At 33.1% G+C, this 17,782-nt stretch overlaps 2 protein-coding genes across 2 annotated transcripts; both read right to left on the bottom strand.

Moving 5' to 3' along the window:
- Window positions 1–186: 186 nt before the first annotated feature.
- On the bottom strand, window positions 187–831 carry LOC132612663 (E3 ubiquitin-protein ligase RING1-like). The gene has a single exon (XM_060326777.1). It carries the CDS (start codon window positions 829–831, stop codon window positions 187–189), a length of 645 nt encoding a protein of 214 aa, XP_060182760.1.
- Window positions 832–5,524: 4,693 nt separating this feature from the next.
- LOC132612662 (E3 ubiquitin-protein ligase SGR9, amyloplastic-like) lies at window positions 5,525–5,872 on the bottom strand. Its single transcript, XM_060326776.1, has one exon. It carries the CDS (start codon window positions 5,870–5,872, stop codon window positions 5,525–5,527), a length of 348 nt encoding a protein of 115 aa, XP_060182759.1.
- Window positions 5,873–17,782: the final 11,910 nt, after the last annotated feature.

Below are 17,782 nucleotides of genomic sequence, written 5' to 3'. Positions count from 1 at the left end.
ATTACATGGCAAGGCACAAAACATGTGACGAATTTGGACAAAAATGTGAAAGATATTTGCAATATTAAAATGCTCAAAAACCTAACAAATAATAATAATAATAATAATAATAATAATAATAATAATAATAATAGACGACGCAACTAATGCTTCTTCCTAGGTTTTATATTTTTGGAAAAACAGAAGCTAGGTAGCTATGATATCATAACGGCAAAGGGGGCAAGAATGGCCAATCTCTAGCCAAGTTGTAATGCAATCTCCATGAAACACATGTGAGCAAGGCATGCCCATCAACTCCCTCTCCTTTCCAAGCTCTTCAAAGCAAATCACACATTCATCATTATTCGTAGCATTTTCACCGGACAAAGAATGGTTAATGACTAAAACTCCACGAACGAACACAATCAAGTCTTGGCAACCCTTGTTATTCTCATCATCCATAATTTCACGGACTTTGCCAGTCATATTATGAATGACAACATTACGATAATTCTTATCAAACTCCTCACCCCAGTTCTTGGTATTATCTCGCATGACACCGTAGAAGAAGGTTTCAAATGACCTGTATGTAGAAGGGAAAAATCTGAGACGGAGCAATTTGGTATTATCTCGCTCGTATTCAAATCGATCAGTATTAAACCAATATCGGTCATGAGTAATAAGTTCAAATGTAATGGTTAATGAGGTGGGCAAAGAATTAGAAGGATAATCGCTATTAGGGTTCTTGATACTTAATTCTTGTTGTGATGACGTTTGCCAAATATTCAAGGCTGCATCCGAGGAGGGATGATGATATTCCAAAGTAGACACCAATTTCCAAGAGTTCGACATGGGAAACACAGGAACCTAGTAATCTTAACCTACAAGTCTTATAATTGAGACACAAATCCTAGACCAACTCAACCTAGGAACCTGAATCTAATACAAAATAAGGTAAATATATATATAAATATATATAATTTTAGGGTAAACAACAATAGTTATAATAAAATCAAAATGAAATTGAAAAAAAAAAAAAACAAATCCGACCAAACCTAGTACTAACAATTCTCAATTTAGGTACCTGAATCTAACAAAACAAAAGGGTCGGGGTTAATTGAAAATATATATAACCAACAATAGAAAAATTAAAAAAGCAAATCCGAATAAACCTAGTACTAACAATTCTCAAAATCAATCAAGTAAACACTAGGTAACAGCATACAGTCATAAAGGAAACATAAAGCTCTTAGCTAATACCAATCGTGAAATTGAATACTTGCAGAGTCAAAAAAATAAAAACTGAATTGACTGGAACAAACTTTAAGCAGCAAAAATCGAAACCCAAAACTTTAAAAAAGTTTTTTTTTTTTTGCTTCGAGAAAAAAGAGGAAGAAGAAGATGAAGGAAACCTATTGATTTTACAAAAGGATAATCCCCACAGGAATGAAGTTAAAAACCAATATTTCGTGGGTTAACCATGATGATGAACTTTGAGTTTACAAGTTGGGTATTGGGTTTTTAAGGGAGACCAGACGCTAAAGTTTACAAATTTATGGCCTGACGTTACATATGTCTAGAAAATATTTATCCGAAAGGGAAAGGGTAAAATATACTCCTCTACTTTAATATCCAATTTTCGAGAATATATTTAAAAAAAAGGGGTTTTATTAATACAAAAAAGTTTCAGATTTTTAATAAAAGTCATTTTTTTTTTCAGATTTGGTTTAAAAAAAATCAATTTTCTAGATTATTTTTAAAAAATCACCACGTATGCACCACATAGAATAAGTTAAATGTCATGTGGCGTCCATGCCACTCAATTCCAATGACTAGACTTGCTTATGTGGGAATATGTTAGAAATGAGGAATATTTTTGAAACTTTGCTAACGGTGGTGGTATATTTGATCCTAACTTGTAACGGGAGGGGTATATTTGACCATTTTGGCTAACGGAGAGCAAAGTTAGCCAATAAACTAAAGTAGAGGGGTATATTTGACCCTTTTCCCTATCTGAAGTGACCCATATTTCTAATAATTACCTAAAATAACCTTTTTATATATATTACTTCTTCCGGATCAAAAGGAGTTTTCACTTAGTCATTTGCACACTTCTTAATAAAATACTACTAACTCCTAGGTAAAAATGAGTAATTTGACTAAAATGTCCATAATTAAATAGGTATTGGAATTTTATCACTTAACAATTATAAGGACAAATCTAGAAAGGTAAGATAATTCTTTCTTGATTTGATAAGTGGACACTTTTTTTTAATAAAAAATAAACACTAAGTGAACATTCTTTTTTCCGGAGGGAGTTATTCATTTTTACACGAGGTTTATATATTGTTTATAGTAAGTGTATAATATTGTATAAACACTGTTGTAAAAAAAATTGATTATGCAGATGTAATTTTAAAATATGACTAAGTGAATGTAATATTTTGTGCTCAATTATATATTAGTGAAATTAACCCTACATAAATGGCTCGGATATATCATTTTCGTCTTATAGAAGGGAAAAAATTGATGCAAAAATTTATTTTTAATTAAAATAAAAGCCATGTAAGGGTTTACTTTCCTTCTCGTAAAAATTACTGTGTGTTTAAATTTATACACAGAGAAATCAATTTTCTTGATTCTTTTCTTTCTTTACATGTTCTTTTTATTTGAATATATTTTAATTTTGAAATATAATAGTATTTGGCTATTAACAAGAAAGCCTGCAAAGCGCGAATAAGTTACCTAGTTTAAAAGTAAACAGGTAGTAAACACAAAATACAAATGGAAGCTAATTTAAACTCAAGAAAATAAAATATGCTTTACCGACCAAGAATCCAAATGGAAGCTAATTCGAGTGTAAACTCATGAAAATATAATATGCTTCCCCCGTCTGTTTCATTTCTGGCAGGTCTGAAAATAAAATTTGCTTCAACTCCAATGAAGCATATTTTATTTTCAAACCTGCCGGAGTTGAAGCGGCGTTAGTCCTTCGAGAGTCAAAGGCTCCCCAAAACTCCATTATTATTATATAACTAGTCATTAGTAAGTGTATATAGTTTATAAATTTGTATGCAAAAAATATGTATCCAATTTTTAATATATACTTGGTATAGGGTCTTTCAGATTAACAAATTATTAGCCATTTGTTGTTATATAATATATTGATTCTTGTTTTCAAAATCTTACTGGTAGATATGAAAATTTAATTAGTTTATTCAAAGTTCTAAAATATTAGATAAAGTTCATGACTATATAAGGAATAATGAATTTTTCTAAATATTAATTGTGACTTTGTGATATCTGCAGTAATATTTAGTGGTTATAAGAAAACTTTTTGCTAAGAATTAAAAATAATTGTAACTTGAAATATTGAAATAAAAATTTGATAATATGAAAAGAATATTTAATGCATTAATACGTCACTATACAAGAAAATTATAAATTTATATTAAAAAGACTTGGAAATGATGTTTAATTATATACAATATATAATTTTTCTAATTATCATATTTAAAAAAAAAAAATTGAGTTATTCAAATGAGTGAGTAAATTAAGTAAAGTTTTTATTTCTAACAAATTAGCATACATATATCCATCTTGTTGGTTGTGATTGTTCCTTCTTCCCAAACATCTGTTACCTTTTTTTCCTGTTTATAATGGTTTTATATTTCGTTTTATACTTGACTTTTTTGAATGAATTATCTTTATTTATCCATTAAAACATTTTTTTGAATGAAATTAGAATAAAGTTATAACATTGCATCTAAAAAGTTAAAAAAGTAAATTTCAAAAAATACATAAATTTGGTTTAAAATATTTATGAAATCTCATAATTTTTTGGCTTTAGGCCGTTGATTGTACAACTTTTAACAAAAAGAACGTAGATTAATTTCATGGACTAACGTATGAGGATCTTTATAAACTTTCTACTAGGAAAAAAATTGTTTATTTATAAAAGGCCCATGATCATGAAAACTTTGGAACTTCTCTCAAAAACACGAGAAGAAAAGGAAAATCAAAGAGACGGGGTTGTGTATACATCGTAAATATAGCTTGACATGCGGCATGAGGAAAGAGGAACACGTGAAAAATAGATTCAATCAATGATATGATGTGTGATTTAACCGGTTGTAGTGATTTCGTGTGAGCCCGGATCAAATGTTACTGAGCAATTGTTACGGGTCATTTATGAACAACAAAACGTTACGTAACTAGCCCGGATTCGGAGCTGAACGTTACACTTCTGTATTAAAAGTAGCATTCATTGGTTATTATTGCTCATTATTAGGCTAGATTCACAGCTCAAATCTGACATTTTTCAACTATAAAAGGAGCTTAAACTCATTAACTGTAATAGGTATCGAAAAATATACTACTTGCGCACAATTATACGATCAGCCCTGATTATAAGCAAAAAAATTTCTTTTGTTATTCTTCTTGTTCCAAGTTAATATAAGTTCGTCGAGGCTAAGTGCTTCATCGGAGTGATATTCAACAAAAAATTTCATCCGAGGCTCATTCGGCCCAGGTTTACTTATTGCTTTTTTACTTTATATTTACTTGATTTCATTATTCAACTGCTATTACTTTTTACTTGCTTATTACAAATCAATTCACGTATCCTTCAAACCACTAACAAATATTTTTTGTACCTTTTATGGGGTAAACAAAGGTTCAATTGTTCAACAAAAGCTACGATGAAGTAGTAAATTTTTATCAAAGATTTCAGATTTAAGTTTTGAATGTGAAAGTTTCTTTATTAAAAGTCATTTATTTTAAAATTAGACTTTTCAAGTTGTCTCTCAATGTCATAAAGATGAGATAAGATTTGTGTACATTCTACCCTACTCAGATCCAACTTTTGAGATTTGTTGTTGTATAACTTCAAATTTAATAAATGTTGGTTCTCAACATGGACAAGATACAAAAGAAGAAAAATGTTCAATTGAATGGAGACATACTCCACCAATTTGCACTTTTTCCCTTAAGATAATTTTTTTTTTTGCCCGGATTGTCCTTCATTTGGGGTGGTCTTTAATTTTTGCCCTTCAAATTGGTGGTTTTTAAGCTTTGCCCCTCAAATTGGTAGTCTTTAATTTTTGTCCTCTGCTTTTGCAAATTCTGCCTTACCCCCAGCAAAGGGCAATCCTGCAAATTACCCAATAATTTTTTCAGGGGAGATAAGTTTATATTTTTAGTAACATTGGAGTATCCTATAAATTATATGGCACAATCTTAAAAATTTATGGCCACTTGACATAAATTCGTTTTTGAAGGACAAACTTGCAATTTGTTTCGTACTCTGGACCTTTGTTTATGGACCCCTTAGGCCACCGCATTCTCTCACTTTCACTTTATGTAATACACAGAGTTCACACTTCCATTTTTTCCATAGTTCAAATAGAAGCGTTTGTGATTCAGTAACAATGATAATTATAACATAAAATATATTAATAATAATAACAATAACAACAACAACAACAACAACAGACAACGCAACTAATGCTTCTTCCTCGGTTTTATATTTTTGAAAAAACAGAAGCTAGGTAGCTAGAATATCATATCGGCAAAGGGGGCAAGAATGGCCAATCTCTAGCCAAGTTGTAATGCAATCTCCATGAAACACATGTGAGCAAGGCATGCCCATCAACTCCCTTTCCTTTCCAAGCTCTTCAAAGCAAATCACACATTCATCATTATTCGTAGCATTTTCACAGGACAAAGAATGGTTAACGACTAAAACTCCACGAACGAACACAATCAAGTCTTGGCAACCCTTGTTATTCTCATCATCCATAATTTCACGGACTTTTCCAATCATATCATGAATGACAACGTTACGATAATTCTTATCAAACTCCTCACCCCAGTTCTTGGTATTTTCTCGCATGACATCGTAGAAGAAGGTTTCAAATGACCTGTAGGTAGAAGGGAAAAATCTGAGGAGTAATTTGGTATGATCTTGCTCATGTTCAAATCGATCAGTATTAAACCAATATGGGTCATGAGTAATAAGTTCAAATTTAATGGTTAATGAGGTGGGTAAAGAATTAGAAGGATAATCGCTATTAGGGTTCTTGATACTTAATTCTTATTGCGATAACATTTGCCAAATATTCAAGGCTGCATCCGAGGAAGGATGATGATATTCCAAAGTAGACACCAGTTTCAAAGTGTTCGACATGGGAAACACAGGAACCTAGTAATCTTAACCTACAAGTCTTATAGTTGAGACACAAATCCTAGACCAACTCAACTTAGGAACCTGATATATATATATATTATAAATATAGGGTAAATAACAATAGTTATAATAAATTCACAATGAAATTAAAAAAAAAAAAAAACACAAATCCGAACAAACCTAGTACTAACAATTCTCAACTTAGGTACCTGAATCTAATAAAACCAAAGTGTCGGGGTTAATTGAATATATATATATATATATAAACAACAATAGTAATATTGAAAAAGCAAATCCGAACAAGCCTAGTACTAACAATTCTCAAAATCAATCAAGCAAACACTAGGTAAAAGCACACAGTCATAAATGAAACATAAAGCTCTTAGCTAATACCAATCGTGAAATTGAATACTTGCAGAGTCAACAAAATGAAAAGAAAAAATAAAAACTGAATTGACTGGAACAAACTTTGAGCAGCAAAAATCGAAACCCAAAACTTTAAAAAAGATATATATATATATATATATATATATATATATATATATATATATATATATATTTCGCTTCGAGTTAAAAACGGAAGAAAAAGATGAAGGAAATGTTAGAAAAATATTATTTTCTATTTAATATCTCAAAAATAAAAAGAATATTTTTAATGTTCTTGTTGACTTTAATGCAAAAGACTTGATTCTATTTTATTAGCCTTAATGGCCGAATTCATGTTGAATAAATTTGCCATTGCCAAAGGGTATTATTGTATTTAATTTGGTCACTTGATGACACTTTATGATATCTAACTGTATGTTGAATTCTATCATAACGTTGCAATGGCAACAGACCATTATGAATTGCCATTATTGGCTTTTACTATATTATATTCAGAATATTGATTGTATTGTAGAAAACGTATTTTGACCATTTGAATGGCCTTCAGTCATCTTTATTCTATCCATAATATCAGGTCCCTATTTCAATCTATATATACTAAAAGTTGTTTTCATTAGTAAAAAAGAAAAAAACATAGGGAAAACTACTTCTTCTCATTTTGTATTGTTGGGTTTTTATGAGATAAACCTTTGTTAGATTTTGGCTCCTAGTTTGGTACTAGAAGAGCTTGTTGAATCCTGGGGGATACACCCATACCGGGTGAAATATCCTTAAGGACAGTGCCATTGGCATGCCTCAAGCTACGAAGAATTCTCTACAATTGTTCGTGATCAAGCATTTTCCTCAAGTGTAAAAGAAGTTCCTACAAGTGTTCGTGATGAAGAGAAGTCCTTACACTTTTCATGATGAAATATTTTCCGTAAGAATTGCAACAGGAAAATCCAGAGGCTAAATTGTAACAAAATGGAAGAAAAAGTTTATGGCCTGACGTTACATATGTCTATTTAGAGAAAATATTTATAGTAAGTGTATAATATTGTATAATGTTGTATATTGTGTGTATAAACATTGTTGCAAAAAAAAAAATTGATTATGCGGATATAAATTTAAAATATGACTATGTGAATGTAATATTTTATGCTCAATTGTATATTATTGAAATTATCCCTACATAAATGGCTCGGATATATCATTTTCGTCTTATAGAAGTGAAAAAATTGATGTAAAATTTGTTTTTAATTAAAAAAAAAAAGCCATGTAAGGGTTTACTTTCCTTCTCGTAAAAACTAATGTGTTTAAATTTATACTCAGAGAAATCAATTTTCTTGATTCTTTTCTTTCTTTACATGTTCTTTTAAGAAAATAAAAAAAATATTAGTTTTGCATTTCTTCACCGACCCAGAAACCAAATGAAAGCTAATTCGAGTATAAACTCAAGAAAATATAATATGCTTCCCCGTCTGTTTCATTGCTAGCGGGTCTGAAAATAAAATTTGCTTCAAATCTATGCCGATAATTTAACTCCTGCAGGTCTGAAAACAAAAAAAAAAAATTGCTTCAACTCCAGTGAAGCATAATTTATTTTTAGACCTGCCGGAGTTGAATTATCGGCGTTAATCCTTTGAGAGTCAAAGGCTCCCAAAAACTCCATTATTATTATATAACTACGCATTAGCACGTACATATAGTTTATAAATTTGTATGCAAAAAATATGTCTCATATTTCTTAATATATACTTGGGATAGGTTCTTTCAAATTAACAAAATATAAGCCATTTGTTGCTATATAATATATTGAAAATATAAAATATGAAAATCTATTTCTATATAAAATTGAATTTTCATAATTTCTAGAACAACCATGATATTAGTAATCGAATAATAATATATTCATTTATTAATTTTAGCCACAAAGATACTATCTCCAAATCTTGTAATAGATGTTAGCACAAAAATTAGCGAATTTTTGTCTCAAATCTGCCACTATTTTCATATAATTATTTATTTATTTATTGAAGATTATATTTTTCATTCAATATTTGTTAATTAATTCTTTAATGTTTACAAAATTACTATTTTTCCTATATTTTAGGAAAAATCTATTTTTACATAAAATTGAATTTTCATAATTTCAAGAACAATCATATCATGACGTTGGTAATTGAAGAAATATTTATTCATCTATGAATTTTCTCACGATCCAATTTATTCAGTTCGTGATTAATGTCATTATGATTGTCTGGACATAAAAACCTAAGCACAACATTCGTTTTTCTGAATGTCCATGGAGTTTTATTTACATCTCCGGCTTACGAGTTTGTGTCTTGCCTAAACACTTGAAGTTAGCTAGTCACTCTTTTAAATGTTTAGATTTCCTTTTGAAGAAGACCGACTTTTTTTTCCTTTTTCATTTAAGCTGCTATTAAAGATTGTTTATCCACGTTCCTTGTGGAGTAATTTGTTGATAATCACCTATTAACAATCAACCTGGCTTTTTGTGGCAAATATTTAGAAAATATTTTGCCATCTATGCAGAGACTTTCTTTTCTACGTTATTCTATCCTGACATTAAGCTCCCTAAGAAGTTGGGATGGCACTTTTCTGCTTTGTCTATTCGCGATAATATTGGGAGTGCTAGATTTACAGGATAAGCAAGGAGGGGAAATAGGCCTGGTGGTGGATTGTGAATGGCCTGAGCCTTTATCAGATAATTTAGAAGACAAAGCTGCTGCAACAAGACGCCTTGATTTTCAGCTTGGATGGTACTTATTATTAGATCTGTGTTTAGTCTGCCAAGAGTTCATGTTAGAAAGGATAGCTTAAAGTGGAGAGATCCAACAGCATGATAGTCCAATCGGTCATAAATATTTCTAACTTTCTATGTATCTATCTGAAAATCTGGTACTATACTATCTTTTAAGGCATGTATATAATCAATATTAGGTATCAGCAGTACACTTTCTCTTTTATGTTTGGGAAATCATTGGGAGGTATATATCTACATAAGAAAAGAAGGTTGCAAGTGTGTTGTTGATAGGGGGGATTTGTAACAAATAAAAGGGATTTTTCTTTATTATTTTTTGTAATTTCTAAACAAACATTCTAACAGGTACCTGGATCCAATATTTTTTGGAGATTATCCTGAAAGCATGCGTGAAAGACTTGGAGATGGGCTTCCAAAATTTTCACAGCGATACAGCGAATTACTTAAAACATTCATTGGACTTCATTGGTCTGAACCACTACAGTTCAAGATTTGTTGGTCATGCAGCAAATAATCCTAAAGAGAATGACTTCTATAAAATACAGGAGGTAGATATAATTGGTATGTGAGATCTTAACAACTTTTGCCCCGTGTTAGTTTTTTCCTAGTTTATAAACATGAGCATTTTCCTAAGTTGACTCATTTTCTTTGTTCTTTTTTGGTTTCTTTCCCTGTTTTGTCATAGCTGAATGGGGAGGAGGAGAGGTGATCGGAGAGAAAGTAGGGGCGATCTCTCTTTTCCAATTCCTTGGATGTATATATTGGACATCATATACTGAAAATGTGAAACTTCATGCAGGCGCATGGCTGTACATAGTTCCTTGGGGAATTCGGAAAGTTCTAAATTATATTGCAGAAAGATATGGCAATCCACCAGTTTATATCACTCAGAATGGTAATGCCTGGTGTAATACATAGGTTTCCTTTGGTCTCTTTGCTTGGAACTCAGAGGTGTCATCCAACTTGTCTAGCTTAATACAACTACTACTCTCTCTCTATAAATATATATAATGTGTCTGTGTGTGTTTTAAGCTTTCCCAATACAATATTAAAAAAACAAAAATATTACCTTTTTATACTACTATTGTCTTTATGTAATAAAAATGTCTTACCATGAAATTTCCATTCGCTTAAAATTAAAAGTTTCTTTTGAAGAAAAAGGATTTATTTGAGAATATGACAATTTATCTGTAAATGTAACAATTTTCTGACATCCCAAATTGGAAAGAGTGAAAAATAATGTAATGGAGGGAGTAATTATATCTTTGTCTGACCATCCTTCATGGAGGGAAGGGGGTCAGTTCAAATTCTTTTGTTTTTCAAAAGAAAAGAAAGTCCTGTAACACCTCGGGTCCTTAGACTAAGGTACGACTCATATTAAGAAAGTAAAACAAAATTTAAAAGGTTTCTGGTTTTTCCAAAAGCGGCCGAGGGGCCTACTTGAGACAACCATAACCTTTTGATTAGTTAAGAATTTGAAAAAGTGCCCTTAATGAAAGTTGTAGTACATGGAAATGTATTTCCATCCGTATAAAGATCAGGTCAAACGTAGATTGGAGCAAGAAGTTATGAGCGTCACAAAAACACTCAGAGCAGCAGGCCATGCGCGTTGGCCATGCGTCATTGTAACACCCGTAAATTCAGAATAGGTGTGAATGTGTTAAATGAGTGTTAACGTGACATTTTATCCATGTAAAGTCCCATCGGTATGAATTTGGGTGGAAATAGTTGGTTTGGAATCAAGACGGATAGTGAGGTGCTTAAGATTCGATAGAATCGGCTAAGTTTACGGCAGGTTTGCTTACCAGCCCGATTTTGTGAAAATACATTGAGAGTTTGAGAAAACTTAATACATGAAAGTTGTAGTCCTTTGAAATACCTTTTCAACGGTATGTTGTGGAGCCTGAACGGAGCTATGTACAAAAAGTTATGCCCATTTTACTGAAGACAGTGCAGCGGCACCCTTGCGTCGGAAGGGTGGCGCGAGCAGAAGCAGTTTCTGACCAATTTTTTGCCTTGTGCGGCACCCTTGAGATGCAAGGGTGGCGTAGGTGTTGTATTTTTCCAAGTTACGTATTTTACTATATATTTAAGGTCAGGGTTTATTTTCCCAACTTCCCCAAACACGGAAAACGACCTAGAATGAGATAGAACTCGTCCCAAGCCTCAAGAACGCTTCAAGGTAAGTATTAGTGATGATTCTAAGTTGATTTCAATTCCCAATACCTTATTAACATGATTAAACTTTTCAAATCCGTAGATAATCAATTGGGACTTGGTTTTGGACGAAAGAATCCTAGAATCCGAATTTAAAGAAATCGAACGTCAAAAAGGTAGTATCTTCATCCTTTAATCGATTATAGTTTTGTATTGATCATTATAGACTCTAAGTTCATGAGATATGAGTCGATGGGTTTGATAGAAAAGCATGAGCGGTTATAGGGTTGGGTTGTTGATTGTTGATTATTGATTAAGGGTGATGTTTATGTTTTAGGCGATGAAGAATGATATTGATTATAACAATATGAGATTTTAGAATCATCTAAGAGCAAGAGAATGGGTTGTTGGGTGTAGAAACACCAGCAATGGAGGTTGTGGAGCTTTATGCCCACCAAGTGTTTGATAAAATGTCTAGATGGTCAAAGCATGAGTATTATTGCGAATATTGAATCCCTTTGACTTGTATTGTATAGATTAAGGTTGAAAGGGTTGATGAATGTTGTATTACGCTCAAAGGCTGGAATTAAGGTATGTGAGGCTAGCTCTCTATGTTTGGGAATGTTAATGATTCTCCCTATGCTACATTACTTTTACAACGTTATGAATTGCCTCAGAAATATAGTTCAGCTTAGTCTCCTTGAATAGTTGCAGAATTTCTATTCCCTAGTTTTGTAATTTGTTCCTGACTTTCATTCCGAACATTGTGAACCCATAACGTAATCTAATTAGACTCGTGTTTTATACCTATGAGTCTCAGTCTAGAAACTCAGCATGTTTATAAAGTAGTTAAAAGCTTCAGCTCTCATAATCAGTTCATAAATTCATGTCTCAGCTAGTATAGTAATAGTCAATACTGCATATCAGCACCTCGGTATGCTTTCATGTCTCAGTATGATTTCATGTTTAGTATCTCATATCAGTATTTCAGTATGACTCTCAAAGCCATATTAATATGATTTCATGTTTTAGGATAGTAATGCTCAGATTGCTTACAAACAGTTAATGCTTTAAACTCCATAATCAGTTCATGAATACATGTTTCAGTCTAGTTCTATTTAGTATTCCACTATTATGTAGTCTAACATGATTCAGTATTTCAGTATTATGCATTACAGTGTGACTTTCAACTCCTTCATATTCCATGAGTCCCAGCCATGAAAACTCAGTATGTTTACACTCCATATCAGTTTAGAAATTCATGTCTCAGTTCAGCGCTGACCAGTAGTTCAGCATCATGTATTACAGTATGATTCTCAGTTCCTGATTTTAAATTCCTGAATGTTGAACACCTGTAGTGGGGCCTGAGGCCGCAGTTATGTATACGTATACTTGGGCCCGAGACCGTAGTTTGTGCACATATATATTGAGCCTGAGGCCACAGACTATTTACTCAGATAAACAGGTGGTTTCTTATTCAGAACATGAAGTATTCATATCTTTACTTCCTTGTTCAGTTCAGTTAACAATTATCAGTTTTAGTTCCAGAGTGTATATATATATATACACATGTTTATTGATTTGGGATGCCCTTTCAACGAGCACCCATTTACAATTCTTTCTTTCAGTTGCTTTACATACCAGTGCAATTCAAATGTACTGAAGTCTCCTTTTATTGCCTAGGGGCCTGCATTTCATGATGCAAGTATTGATTTACAGGACGATGGATTTGTACTCTAGGACTTCCAGTATCAGCTGATTGGTGAGCCTTAGTCTTTCGGGGCGTTGTCACACTTTACATTCTTTTCAGTATTTGCAGACAGTCAGATATGTCGGGGGCCTTTTCCCGACAACAACCAGTGTTTTCAGTACTTCATTAGAGGCTTCATAGACTAGAGTAATAGTTAGACAAAGTCGCAGGCTTTTCATGTTAAGTCATGTCGGCTACAGTTATGCTTCAGACTTATGTTAGCGTTTCCGCATATTATTCAAACTTTCAGTATATCAGCATGTGTTAGTTATTTTTTGAATTCAGTATGTTATGATACCACATGTTGATTCAGTCAGTCAGTTGGTTTGCTCGGGGTTCTCTTAGGCACATGTAGTCAGGCACAGAGTGTCGTGTACGTCCAGGCCCAGGTTAGGAGCGTGACAAGTCCGTCGAGGATTTTGAGCATATAGCTGACTCGATGTCAAAACTTAAAAGGCTCGTGCTTTCCTTGTTCGTTCTAGTGGTTTTGTTACTCTGCAAAATCCATGATGAACTTGAGCATGATATATATTCTGCTGAATGCGACACCTCAGTTTATGCTCAGAGCACTTCCGTTGTCATTCTTGTTTGGGTGAAAAAATGATACCTGGCTGGACAATCAAATGTCTCAAGAACGAAGGCCTAAGGGCACCTTGTAAACAGGAAGAGCTGCTATTTGAGCTTTCTGGATAAACTAGTTTTCCAACTCTGATCTCCCTTTTCCTGTTCATAGTGGTTTTATATTCCGTTTTATGCTTAACTATTCTGAATGAATTATTTTTATTTATCCATTAAAACAATTGTTTGAATGAATTAATCCTTAAAGAATAAAATTATAGCTTTTCATCTAAAAAAGTTAAAAGAGTGAATTTTGAAAACATAAATGAATTTTGTTTAAAATATTTATGAAATCTTATAAATTTTTGACTTAGAGCATGTTTGGATGGGCTTAAAAAAAGAAGCTTATAAGTTGGCAGCTTATAAGCTGGAAACAGCTTATAAGCCAAAAAAAAATAAGTTGGGTAGCCTAACTTATTTTTTTTTGGCTTATAAGCTGCTTTAGATAAGCTAAGCCAAACAGACCTAATTATTTTTTTGGGCTTATTTTAAGCACAAAATGACTTTAAGCTGGCCAGTCAAACACTCAAAAAAGCTGAAAACAGCTTATTCATTTTTTTGCGCGGATTTCCCTTCTTTTGGGGTGGTCTTTAAATTTTGCCCTTCAAATTTGTGGTCTTTAAATTTTGCCCCTCATATTTGTGGTCTTTAAGTTTTGCCCTTTGCTTGGAAAGGTGGGCGAATACATGAAGTTCTGGGTTCGAACCCCCGCTCAAGAATAAAATAAAAAAATAATTTCACAAGGCAGGACTGGGGAGTGTATGCCGGATCCAGCATACAATCTTTAAGGAAAAGCTAAAGTTATGCCGGATCCGGCATAACTAAAAGTCTGCCCCATAAGACAGAATTTTTCCTAAGACATAGTTTAGTTATGCCTTATGGGGCAGAATTTTAGTTAAGGCATAACAAAATTATGCCCCATAAGGCAAGAACTTTTCTTAAGGCATAGACTTTGCCTTATAAGGCAAAGTTTAAGTTATGCCTTAAGGAAAAGTTCCGCCTTATGGGCATACTTTTAGTTATGTCTTTGGGGCACACTTTTTAGTTAAGGCATAACTAAAAGTTTACCTTGAAAAGTATAATATATATATATATATATATGCTTCAAGGCAAAGTCTGCCGGAGCCGGCAGACTTCTAGTTAAACACAACTAAAAGTCTGCCCCCTTCGGTAGACTTCTAGTTAAACACAACTAAAAGTCTGCCGGAGGGAGCATAGCAAAATTTAAACTTTGCCTTATAAGGCAAACTTTTAGTTATGCCTTAAGGAAAACTTACGCCTTATGGGGCATACTTTTAGTTATGTTTTATGGGGCACACTTTTAGTTAAGGCATTAGTAAAAGTTTACCTTGAAAAGTTAAAAAAAAAATACATATATATGCTTCAAGGCAAAGTCTGCCCCCTCCGGCAGACTTTTAGTTAAACATGACTAAAAGTCTGTCGGAGAGGGCATAGCGAAATTTAAACTCTGCTTTGCAATTTTTTTTTAAATTTTTGACTGAGCGGGGGTTCGAACCCGGAACCTATGGGTTTTAGCCGAAGGATAAAATTTAAACACCATAAATATGAGGGGCAAAATTTAAATACCACCCCAAAAAAAAGGCAATTCTGCGAATTGCCCTAGCTTATAAGCAACTTATAAGCCAATCCAAACAGGCTCTTAGGCCAGTGGTTGTACAACTTTTAACAAAAAGAAAGTACATTCTGTTATAAAATGAAGCTAAAAGAGTAATAATATTAAAGGATGAAAACTATAAACATAGAGTGACAAAGAGGAGAGATTTTATTATTCTTCCAAAATGTGTTTTAAGTACATTACATATGAAAACTTATGCCTCTATTTATAGTGCTACATATGCATTCAATATATGAGATAATGGAAGAACCATTAATATGGTGGAAGATAATGGAAGAACCATTAATATGGTGGAAGATAATGGAAGAGGCATTATATTTGTGTAGTGGACATCCATTCTATATTTCATAACACTCCCCCTTGGATGTCCATAGATGATGTGTATCGTTAAAAACCTTATTAGGAAAAACCCTGTGGGAAAAAGCCTCAATGAAGGAAAAAGAGTACACATATCTGAAATACGCTTTGAGAGCTGCCTCATTAAAAACCTTACCAAGAAAACCCAATGGGACAAAACTTGGTTAAGGAAAAAAGAGTACAACGCGTATTTCACTCCCCCTGATGAAGACCAATATTCAGATGTCGGAGTCTTCGCATTCCAATCTTGAATATCATCTTCTCAAGAGTTGAAGTTGGCAAAGATTTGGTGAACAAATCTGCAGGATTGTCACATGAACGAATTTGTTGCACATCAATATCACCTTTCTTCTGGAGATCATGTGTGAAAAATAACTTTGGTGAAATGTGCTTCGTTGTATCTCCTTTTATAAATCCTCCTTTTAATTGAGCTATGCATGCAGCATTATCTTCATATAATATTGTGGGTAATTTTGTATCACACTTCAAGTCACATCTTTCTCTGATGAAATGTATCACTGATCTCAACCACACACATTCTCTACTTGCTTCATGAATAGCTATTATCTCAGCATGATTCGAAGAAGTAGCAACAATGGACTGCTTTGTGGATCGCCATGATATAGCAGTACCTCCGCATGTAAACAGATAGCCTGTTTGAGATCGAGCTTTATGTGGATCAGATTAATAACCTGCATCTGCATAACCAACAAGATCTGTACTACCTTTGTTAGTATAAAACAGACCCATATCGCTAGTTCCCTTCAGATATCGCAATATATGCTTAACTCCGTTCCAATGTCTTCGTGTAGGAGAGGAGCTATATCTTGCTAGCAAATTAACAGAGAACGCTATGTCAGGTCTTGTAGCGTTAGCAAGATACATAAGTGCACCAATTGCACTAAGATATGGTACTTCAGGACCAAGAAGCTTCATTTTCTTCTTGAGGTCGGAACGGATCTTTACTCACTTCAAGTGAGCGAACAACCATTAGAGTACTTAAAGGATGTGCATTGTCCATGTAAAATCGTTTTAAAACCTTTTCGGTATAAGCAGATTGATGGATAAAGATCCCATCTGTCAAATGTTCAATCAGCAAACCAAGACAAAGTTTTGCTTTTCCCAGATCTTTCATCTCAAATTCTTTCTTTAAATATTCAATCGCCTTTTGGAGCTCTTCTGGAGTTCCAATTAAGTTTATGTCATCAACATAAACAACGATTATAACGAACTCTGATTTTGTTTTCTTAATAAAAACACATGGACAAATGGCATCATTTATATAACCTTCTTTTACCAAGTATTCACTGAGGCGATTGTACCACATGCGCCCTGATTGTTTTAGACCATACAACGATCTTTGTAATCTGATTGAATACATCTCCCGAGACTTTGAGTTAATTGCTTCAGACATTTTAAAACCTTCAGGAATTTTCATATAGACTTCATTATCAAGTGAGCCATAAAGGTAAGCTGTAACCACATCCATCAGATGTATTTCAAGGTTTTCATGTACAGCTAAACTGATGAGATATTGAAATGTTATGCCATCCATAACGGGTGAATATGTTTCTTCATAGTCGATACCGGGTCGTTGAGAGAATCCTTGTGCAACAAGGCGTGCCTTGTATCTCATAATTTCATTTCTCTCATTCCTTTTTCGCACAAAAACCCATTTATGGCCAATTGGTTTCACACCATTAGGCGTTTGGACTACAGGTCCAAAAACCTCACGTTTGGCAAGTGAATTCAATTCTGATTGAACTGCCTCTTGCCATTTTGGCCAATCATATCTTCGTCGACATTCTTTGACAGATTGGGGTTCCTGATCGTCAATGTCTTTCATAATATTTAGTGCAACATTACATGCAAAAACATTATCCACCATAATCTTCGATCGATTCAAATTTATCCCATTACCAGAAGAACTCAATGATAGTTCTTTAT

The sequence above is a fragment of the Lycium barbarum genome, chromosome 10 (genome assembly GCF_019175385.1).
Source record: "Lycium barbarum isolate Lr01 chromosome 10, ASM1917538v2, whole genome shotgun sequence".
Classification (NCBI taxonomy): Eukaryota; Viridiplantae; Streptophyta; class Magnoliopsida; order Solanales; family Solanaceae; genus Lycium; species Lycium barbarum.
Note: the sequence above shows the minus strand (reverse complement) of the source record. Positions and strands in the feature narration are given on the sequence as shown.

Bases quoted from the DNA above. Each gene is read 5' to 3' on its own strand.
- LOC132612662 (XM_060326776.1), bottom strand. From the start codon at position 5,872: ATGCGAGAAAATACCAAGAACTGGGGTGAGGAGTTTGATAAGAATTAT.
- LOC132612663 (XM_060326777.1), bottom strand. From the start codon at position 831: ATGTCGAACTCTTGGAAATTGGTGTCTACTTTGGAATATCATCATCCC.